The 9,534-nt window shown below is 55.2% G+C and overlaps 3 protein-coding genes and 1 gene segment (V, D, J or C); all 4 read left to right on the top strand.

Moving 5' to 3' along the window:
- Window positions 1-205: 205 nt before the first annotated feature.
- On the top strand, window positions 206-800 carry LOC102250550. The segment is given in 1 exon segment: window positions 206-800. A coding segment is annotated over 1 exon segment (417 nt).
- A 1,111-nt stretch (window positions 801-1,911) lies between these two features.
- LOC102252612 (Ig lambda chain C region) lies at window positions 1,912-3,813 on the top strand. Its single transcript, XM_005871700.1, has 2 exons — window positions 1,912-2,062; window positions 3,331-3,813. The coding sequence occupies exons 1-2, from the start codon at window positions 1,912-1,914 to the stop codon at window positions 3,648-3,650; spliced, it is 471 nt and encodes a 156-aa protein (XP_005871762.1). The 3' UTR covers window positions 3,651-3,813.
- An 801-nt stretch (window positions 3,814-4,614) lies between these two features.
- Window positions 4,615-7,309, top strand: LOC102252326 (Ig lambda chain C region). Its single transcript, XM_005871699.1, has 3 exons — window positions 4,615-4,623; window positions 5,426-5,534; window positions 6,827-7,309. Exons 1-3 carry the CDS (start codon window positions 4,615-4,617, stop codon window positions 7,144-7,146), a joined length of 438 nt encoding a protein of 145 aa, XP_005871761.1. The 3' UTR covers window positions 7,147-7,309.
- A 265-nt stretch (window positions 7,310-7,574) lies between these two features.
- The window catches only part of LOC102252028 (Ig lambda chain C region), a 3,428-nt gene continuing 1,468 nt past the window's right edge, over window positions 7,575-9,534 (top strand). The window contains exons 1-2 of the mRNA XM_014544138.1: window positions 7,575-7,594; window positions 8,926-8,996. Coding sequence (XP_014399624.1) covers window positions 7,575-7,594; window positions 8,926-8,996 — 91 coding nt within the window. The remainder of the gene's footprint in view (window positions 7,595-8,925; window positions 8,997-9,534) is intronic.

The following is a 9,534-nucleotide window of genomic DNA, read 5'->3' as shown; positions in this document are numbered from 1 at the left end:
GACAGACACAGACAGGCCCAGTCAGATACCAGGAGAAGGCAGAGCCAGAGGGTGACAGTCAGATGTGTGGGGGGCAGAACGGGGCCCACAAGGACGGTGATGGCAGGTGTCCAGGCTCAGGGTTTCTCAGGAAAATGGGGACTTGAGTTAGGGACACCCCAAACTGCCCTGCATGGCATGGATCTCACACCCAGAGAGGCCCCTGCCCTCGGGGTCCTGCATGGTCCTCAGGACACTGTGCCCACAGGAAGACCGAGGTCAGCAGCTTTCAGGATGGACCCTGAGCCTCTCCCCTCCTGCCCCTCCCGCACCCACAGGTCAGCCCAAGTCTGCACCCTCCGTGTCTCTGTTCCCGCCATCCGCTGAGGAGCTCGCCAACAACAAGGCCACACTGGTGTGTCTCATGAGTGACTTCTACCCGGGCAGCGTGACGGTGGCCTGGAAGGCAAATGGCACCCCCGTCACCCAGGGCGTGGAGACCACCAAGCCCTCCAAGCAGAGCAACAACAAGTACGCGGCCAGCAGCTACCTGAGCGTGTCCAGCCAAGACTGGAAGTCCGCCAGCGCCTACAGCTGCCAGGTCACGCACGACGGGAAGACCGTGGAGAAGACAGTGGCCCCCTCAGAGTGTTCCTAGGACCTGAGTCCCCACTTCTGGGGACACTTCTCCCTCAGACCCTCCCTTCCCCCGCTCCCCACTGTCCCCCTGCGGCTCCTGCCCTGGTCGCTCAGACTGGGCAGGTGGCCATCCCTCCCCGTTTCCCCTTCTCCTGAATAAACTCCTGTCATTTCTCATCTGACATTTCGCATGTGTGTTCTGTGTGGGGTGAGGGGGGGAGTCTCTAGGTGAAATAAAGGGCAGGATGGTCATGACATGTAACTCCATCTACCCATCGTTCGCTCAACAACCCAACCAGGCACCTGAATCAGCTCTGAGTGCCCTTCGGAGCCAGGACCCAGAGCAGGAACTGCTCCGATGGGGCCGCCACCTGGGACATAGTCCCTTTTAACATAATGAGTGTTCCAGGAGGGCAGCAGGGGCTACAGATGAAAATATTGGGGAAGGAATCCATTGAGCCAAGTCAATCCTCTTAGGGAGAGACATTGAACCCAGTGGGGAAATCCATTACCATCTGGGCGTTTCTTTATTGGTCCATCACCATGGAGTCATGGAACGCTTTGAACAGAGCATCCCATGGTGTGTTTGTCGAAGTTTGCCGATGTACATTAGCTAAGCAATGACACCGACTAATCCTGCAGCAGAGAAACAATTAAATATCATGTAGCCTAACAATTCCCCCATCATGTTCATTCCTCCTACCAACACAAGGAGCTCTGAGACACTCTTCAAGGGATGGTCACTGGTGTGGGAACATGGGGTGAGGATAAGACACAAGGAAACTCAGTTTATATTCTGATGGGCCTGGGTCAGGTTCAAGGTGACCATAGCAGGGGTATGGACCTCCATCATGAGGAATCTCAACAACTGATGTCATATCAGGGTGAGACTTTTTATGGGTGGATTAAGGATGGAGCAGGTGATGTCAGCCCTCAGGTGGAGTAGACATGGGAGTTGACCTTGAAGGATTAGAAAGGGCACCGTCCTGGGCACAGAATGGGCATCCAGTGATGTCCCAGGGAGGGCATATCCACTGGAATTCAGGAGCCAAGTAAGGGCAGGTCAGACCAGCTCAGAGCTGGGGGCGTGTGGCCTGTGGGTTACAGCAAGGTCAGCCTTCCCCCTTGACACAGCACCCCCACACCACACCACCATTGGGAGGGAAGGCAGGGGACACCCCCAAGGTCATCCTAAAAGACAGGCTGACAATTCTAAAGGACTGCCCTGACATCACCCTAAATAGTGCCAATCTAGGCTGTCGATAGAGAAGGTCAGCCTGAGCCCCTGATCAGATGGCTGGGGACATAGGAAGTTGCCAGAAGATTCTGTACACAGGCCAGCCTGCCTTTCCCTGGAAGGGGAGGAAGGGAGAGGGATTAAAGGCTGCCCTCCCCTCATGCTCTCACCGGGTGTTCGGCGGAGGGACCCAGCTGACCGTCCTAGGTGAGTCTCTCCTTCCCCCTCCTTTGCTGCTCTCCCAGAGGATTGGGCCATTTTCTGCTGGTTTTTCTCTTTCTCTGGGTCCTGTCCCAGCCTGTGGCCAGGTTTTCACCCTGGATCCCGGCCCTTGGGGACCTGAGCTCTATGGGTTTCTGCTCTTACTGTCCTATTTGGTCACCCTCAGCCGTTCACCTCTGTCCCCAGAGACAGAGGAATGGTCAGGGTGCCCTGTGTGTAGATTCTTCCATCTGTCTACCAGGTTCATGCTGGATTCTAGATGGGCTCTGTTCTGTTTCCCCTGATGGGCTCTTGTGGGTGTCAATAGGGCCCCCATCTCAAAGAGAATATAGGATAAGGACTACAGAAGGGGAAACCAAATTCTAGGGTGCCCGGGAACCTTAAGGGCCAAGATTGGAAACGCCTAAGTCAGAGGTTCAGGGAAGGTCTCAGGGACTGTGGACTCAAGAACAGGGGCCAGGAATGGTCCTGGGGTGCAGGGCTCCCAGGGCTGCATGGAGCTGCCATGCAGAGTCCTGACCAGCCTCACACCAGGGAAGCCTGCAGGAGGAAGGACACAGGGGGGAGGAGAAGGTGCTGGAGGAAGGGTCATAGATTGACAGGTATGAGGACAAGGTGGCCTTTGGTCTCTGCAGAAAAAACATCCTAGCAGAAGGAATCGTAAAATCCATGGCATGAAAGCTCTAGTGATATGAGCAATTTTGGGGAATGACACTGACTGTAAAATGAGAGAGACACGAGACAGATAGAAGGATTTCTGTTACATCAGAAAAAGCTGCCACCCAGTTTAGACAGGGAGCAGGAGACATAGATGTGGGTGAAAACTGACACCTTTGGCCGATGCTCCGAAGCCCCAGCTCAGAAGGATCAGGCCAGAGGTGTCCACAGATGGACCCAGCAGGAGGGCAGAGGGCTCAGAGCATCTTTTGTGGGACAAAGAGACTGACAGAGACAGACAGGCCCGGTCAGATACCAGGAGAAGGCAGAGCCAGAGGGTGACAGTCAGATGTGTTGGGGGCAGAACGGGGCCCACAAGGACGGGTGATGGCAGGTGTCCAGGCTCAGGGTTTCTCAGGAAAATGGGGACTTGAGCTACGAACACCCCAAACTGCCCTGCATGGCATGGACTCTCACACCAGGAGAGGCCCCTGCCCTCAGGGTCCTTAGGACACTGTGCCCACAGGAAGACCAAGGTCAGGAGCTTTCAGGATGCACCCTGAGCCTCTCCCCTCCTGTCCCTCCCGCACCCACAGGTCAGCCCAAGTCTGCACCCTCCGTGTCTCTGTTCCCGCCATCCGCTGAGGAGCTCGCCAACAACAAGGCCACACTGGTGTGTCTCATGAGTGACTTCTACCCGGGCAGCGTGACGGTGGCCTGGAAGGCAAATGGCACCCCCGTCACCCAGGGCGTGGAGACCACCAAGCCCTCCAAGCAGAGCAACAACAAGTACGCGGCCAGCAGCTACCTGAGCGTGTCCAGCCAAGACTGGAAGTCCGCCAGCGCCTACAGCTGCCAGGTCACGCACGACGGGAAGACCGTGGAGAAGACAGTGGCCCCCTCAGAGTGCTCCTAGGACCTGAGTCCCCACTTCTGGGAACACTTCTCTGTCAGACACCCCCTTTCCCCACTCCCCACTGTCCCCCTGCAGCTCCTGCCCTGGTCACTCAGACTGGGCAGGTCGTCATCCCTCCCCGGTTCCCCTTCTCCTGAATAAACTCCTGCCATTTCTCATCTGACATTTTGCATGTGTGTTCTGTGTCGGGGAGGGTCTTTGGGTTCAACAGAGGGCAGGATGGTCATGACATGTGACTCCATCTACCCATTGTTCGCTCAACCAACCAACCAGGACCTGGATCAGCTCTGAGTGCCTGTGGGAGACAGAACCCAGAGCAGGAACTTCTCCTGCGATTCCCGCCCCTGGGAGGCAGTCCTTTCCACTGGGAAGAGACAGGGGCTCAGTGACAAATACACAGGGGCCCTGAGGACGGACCAGGGAGAAATGGAGAGGGTCCCAGGAGGGCAGGGGAGCTACAGATGGAAATATTGGGAAGGAAATCATGGAGGAAGGCGGTGGTCTTTGGGAACAGACATTGAACTGCCCTGCTCCATCATGGAGCCCAATGGGAGAGCCATTACCTGGTGAAGGTTTGTGGTTGGTTCTTCACCACCAAGTCAGGGAAAGCTTTGAACAGTGCCTCCCATGGCCCATTTGTCAAACTCTGCCAATGCACATTAGCTCAGCAACGACACTGACTAGTCCTGCATCAGAGAAAGTTTAATATCACATAGCCTGACAATTCCCCAATCTTGGTCCACCTCTTACCAACTCAGGGAGCCTGGAACACTCTTCAAGGCATCGTTACTGGTGCTGGGAACATGGAGTGGGAATGAGGCACAACGAAGCTCATTTTATGTTCTCATCGTCTTGGGTCAGGCTCAGGCTCAAGGTGACCCTAGCATAGGCCTGGGACCTCCATCATGAAGATCTCAAAGCCTGAAGTCAGATCAACCTGAGAGTTTTGGGGGTTGGTTTAAGGATGGAGCAGGTGATGTCAGGCTTCAGGTGGAGGGGACATGGGAATTGACCTTGATGGATTAGAAAGGGCACCATCCTGAGCACAGAATGGGCATCCAGTGCTGTCCCAGGGAGGGCATATCCACTGGAATTCAGGAGCCGAGTAAGGGCAGGTCAGACCAGCTCAGAGCTGGGGGCGTGTGGCCTGTGGGTTATACCAAGGTCAGGCCTCCCCCGTGACACAGCACCCCCACACCAGTCCACCCCTGGGAGCGCAGGCAGGGGATACCCCCAAGGTCACCCTAAAAGACAGGTTGGCAATCCTACAGAACACCCCCTCCCACAGCATCACCCAGAACACTGCCAATCTAGGCTGTCCCTAGGGAAGATAAGCCTGAGGCCTTGACGAGATGGCTGGGGACATAGGAAGTAGCCAATAGACTGTACACAGGCCAACCTGCCTTTCCCTGGAAGGGGAGGGAGAGAGAGAGAAAATACAGCCTGCCCTCCCCTCATGCTCTCACCAAGGGATTAGGGCTTCGGGACATGAGAGAGATGCGCCATACATTCCCATGAATCCTCACTCCCAGTGACAAAAATAGCCTCCAAAGCATCCCACATCCAGGAGACCATAGTGGTAAAGATCCCATCAGACACTGAATTCCTTTAGGAGAGTTGCTTCCAACAATCCTGCTTCTGTACAACACCCTGTGTCCTCTATCCTGTCATCTGCTGTGTCATGGCAGGGATAAGGGGGGGGAGGGGGCAATGTGTGTGCCCCTTGCAACCATGACAGCAGCCTGGGGCAGTGGCCCAGGCTTCCTCCATCACAGCTGCAGGTGGGGGCCCAGGGGTGGGGCAGGGCTCCCAGAGAGAGGTTTTTGTATGAGCCTGTGTCACAGTGTGCTGTGTTCGGCGGAGGGACCCAGCTGACCGTCCTAGGTGAGTCTCTCATTCGCTCTTCTCCCCACCTCCTCCAGCAGGTTGGGCCGTGTTCTGCTAGGTTTGCTATTTTTCTGGCTGTTCTCTCAGCTTCTGGCCAAGTTTTCACCCAGGATCCTGGACTTTTGGGACAGGGAGCTCTTCCTTTCTTCCTTCTTACTGTCCTATTTGCATCCACGGGTCACTAGTAGCACTTTCTCTCTGTCCCCAGAGGAATGGACAGGAGGCCCTGTAGACCCTTCTATGTGTCTGACAGGGTCATGCTGGATTCTAGAGGGGCCTGTTCTGTCTTTCCCTGATGGGTTGCTATGGCATGAGATCATTTCTGGGGGTCAATAGTAGCCGCTGTCTTAGTGGAAGAAAGGATAAGGAGCCATGAGAGAGTCAACGAGTGCAAATTTTAAGGTGACACAGTACCATCTGGGCCAAGGCTAGAGAGGCTCAGGGCAGGTCTCAAAACTGTGGACTCATGAACAGGGGCCAGGAATGGTGTTGGGTTAGAGGGGTTCCCCGGGGCTGCATGGAGCTGCCATGCAGAGTCCTGACCAGCCTCGCACCAGGGAAGCCTGCAGGAGGAAGGACACAGGTGGGAGGAGAAGGTGCTGGAGGAAGGGTCATGGAATGACAGGTATGAGGACAAGGTGGTCTTTGGTCTCTGCAGGACAAACATCCTCTCAGAAGGTAACATACAATTTTTGGCATAAAGGTCATAGCACTGGATGTGACCGACTAGCGGAGATTCCATTGACTGTAGAATGAGAGAGACCCAGGGAGAGAGAGACAGACATTTTGTTCATCAGCAAAACTCATACTCACTTAAGAGAAAGTCCAGGACAGGTAGATTGGGGAAGGAGGGTAGGAACAGAACCCTGAAGGACAAAGACCGTAAGACCCCAGCACAGAGGATTAGGTCAGAGGTGTCCACAGATGGCGGTCAGAGGGCTCAGAGCATCTTTTGTGGGACAAACAGACTGACAGACACAGACAGGCCCAGTCAGATACCAGGAGAAGGCAGAGCCATGACGGTGACAGTCAGATGTGTGGGGGGCAGAACGGGGCTCACAAGGACAGGTGATGGCAGGTTTCTAGGCTCAGGGTTTCTCAGGAAAACGGGAGTTGAGTTAGGAACACCCCAAACTGCCCTGCACGGCATGGACTCTCACACCCAGAGAGGCCCCTGCCCTCGGGGTCCTGCATGGTCCTCAGGACACTGTGCCCACAGGAAGACCGAGGTCAGCAGCTTTCAGGATGGACCCTGAGCCTCTCCCCTCCTGCCCCTCCCGCACCCACAGGTCAGCCCAAGTCTGCACCCTCCGTGTCTCTGTTCCCGCCATCCGCTGAGGAGCTCGCCAACAACAAGGCCACACTGGTGTGTCTCATGAGTGACTTCTACCCGGGCAGCGTGACGGTGGCCTGGAAGGCAAATGGCACCCCCGTCACCCAGGGCGTGGAGACCACCAAGCCCTCCAAGCAGAGCAACAACAAGTACGCGGCCAGCAGCTACCTGAGCGTGTCCAGCCAAGACTGGAAGTCTGCCAGCGCCTACAGCTGCCAGGTCACGCACGATGGGAAGACCGTGGAGAAGACAGTGGCCCCCTCAGAGTGCTCCTAGGACCTGAGTCCCCACTTCTGGGGACACTTCTCCCTCAGACCCTCCCTTCCCCCGCTCCCCACTGTCCCCCTGCGGCTCCTGCCCTGGTCGCTCAGACTGGGCAGGTGGCCATCCCTCCCCGTTTCCCCTTCTCCTGAATAAACTCCTGTCATTTCTCATCTGACATTTCGCATGTGTGTTCTGTGTGGGGGACGGGTGTTTGAGTTCAACAAAGGGCAGGATGGTTATGACATGTGACTCCATCTACCCATCATTAGCTCAACCAACCAACCAGGGACCTCAATCAGCTCTGAGTGCCTGTGGGAGACAGAACCCAGAGCAGGAACCTCTCCTGCGGGGCCGGCCCCTGGCAGGCAGTCCTATTTCACTTGAAGGGACAGAGGCTGAATAAGAAAGATGTGGGTACCCTGAAGGGTGATGAAGGAAACATGAAGAGGGTCCCCGGAGGGTAAGGTGGGCTACAGATGGAAATATTGGGAAGGAAATCATAGAGCCAAGGCTGAGGTCATTGGGAACCGACATTGAACTTCCCTTTCCCATCATGGAACCCAACGGGAGATCCATTACCAGGTGAAGGTTCTGGTTGGCTCCTCATCATAAAATCATGAAAAGCTTTGAAAAGTGCCTGCCCATGGTCCATTTGTCACACTTTGACAATGCATGTTAAGTAAGCAATGACACTGACAAGTCATACAGCAGAGAAACAGTTTAATATCATATAACCTAACAATTGCCCAATCATGCTCACACCCCTTACCAACTCAGGGAGCCTGGAACTCATGGTGCTGGGAAGCTGGACTGAGGATGCGGCACAAGGAAGCTCATTTTATGTTCTCATCGTCTTGGGTCAGCCTCAGACTCAAGGTGACCCTAGCTTGGTCTTGGGACCTCCATCATGAAGGTCTCAAACCCTGAAGTCAGATCACCTTAGAGTTTTGGGTGTTGGTTAAAGGATGAAGCAGGTGATATCAGGCCTCAGATGAAGTGGACATGGGAATTGACCTTGATGGATTAGAAAAAGCACCATCTTGGGCACAGAATGGACATCCAGTGCGGACCAGGGAGGGCATATCCACTGGAATTCAGGAGCCGAGTAAGGGCATGTCAGACAATCTCAGATCAGGGGGAGTGTGGCCTGTGGGTTACAGAAAGGTCAGGTCTCCCCAGTGACACAGCACCCCCATACCACTCCACCCCTGGGAAGAATGGCAGGGGACACCCCAAAGTTCACCCTAAAAGGCAGGCTGGAAAAGACTACAATTACACCGTTACATCACCAATGCTATCCTTATCTAGGCTGCCCTAGGGACCATAAGCCAGAGGTCTGGATCAGATGGCTGGGGCATAGGAAGTTGCCAGTAGACTTTCTACACAGACCAACTTGTCTTTCCCTGAATGGAATTCGGGGGAGAAGGAATACGCACTGCCCTCCCCTAATTTTCTCACCCAGGGATAAGGGTGTTTGGACATAAGAGAGGTGTGCCACCGTTCCCATGAAATGTCCCACACAGTGACACAGATGCAAACCATACTCATCCCAGGGGAGCAGTGTGGAAACAGCCTGTCAAACACCTAATTCCTTTGGGAGAATTGCTTCCAAGAATTCTTTCCCTGTCCAATGCACCATGTCTCCTATCCTGTCACCTGCTGGTCTGAAAGGGGGGACACTGTGTGTGCCCTTGCAGACCAGACACCCCCTGGGGCAGTGGCCCAGGCTTCCTCCAGCACAGCTGCAGGGGGAGGGGTTGGGGGGCTCCAGGGTGGGGCAGGGCCTCCCAGAGAGAGGTTTTTGTATGAGCTTGTGTCACTGTGTTATGTGTTCGGCGGAGGGACCCAGCTGACCGTCCTAGGTGAGTGTCTCCTTCCCCCTCCTTCCCTGCTCCCCTACAAAGTTTGGGCCATTTTCTGCTATTTTTGCTCTTTTTCTGGTCTTGCCTCAGACTGTGGCCAAGCTTTCACCCAGGATCCCAGCCCTTGGGGACCTGAGGTCTTCCCATCCCTGTTCTTACTGTCCTACTTGGTCACCCTCAGCCATTCACCTCTGACCCCAGAGGAATGGACAGGATGCCTTGTGGATTCTTCTGTCTGTCTGGGAGGGTCATGCTGGATTCTAGTTGGCTCTGTTCTGTCTTCCCCTGAAGGGCTCCTGTGGGACAAGATTTATATCTGCAAGTCCCTGGTGGCCCCTGTCTTAAGGGGAAGAGAGGAAGAGAAGTACCGAGGGGAAAGCGGGTGGAAATTTTAGAGAGATCCAGTCGCTCAGGGTCAAGGCTAGAGACACCCAGGTCAGAGGTTCAGGGCAGGTCTCAGGGACTGTGGACTCATGAACAGCGGCCAGGAATGTTGCTGGGGTGCAGGGCTCCCCGGGGCTGCATGGAGCTGCCATGC

This window comes from Myotis brandtii, unplaced genomic scaffold, assembly GCF_000412655.1.
Source record: "Myotis brandtii unplaced genomic scaffold, ASM41265v1 scaffold3522, whole genome shotgun sequence".
Taxonomy (NCBI): Eukaryota; Metazoa; Chordata; class Mammalia; order Chiroptera; family Vespertilionidae; genus Myotis; species Myotis brandtii.
The sequence above is the reverse complement of the archived record's forward strand: the minus strand, read 5'-3'. Positions and strand labels throughout refer to the sequence as shown.

Excerpts from the sequence above, each read along its gene's own strand:
- LOC102252612 (XM_005871700.1), top strand. The coding sequence starts at position 1,912 with ATGGCTGGGGACATAGGAAGTTGCCAGAAGATTCTGTACACAGGCCAG. Across the intron at positions 2,063-3,330 it reads GACCCAGCTGACCGTCCTAG|GTCAGCCCAAGTCTGCACCC; the intron begins GTGAGTCTCTCC and ends CCGCACCCACAG.
- LOC102252326 (XM_005871699.1), top strand. Across the intron at positions 5,535-6,826 it reads GACCCAGCTGACCGTCCTAG|GTCAGCCCAAGTCTGCACCC; the intron begins GTGAGTCTCTCA and ends CCGCACCCACAG.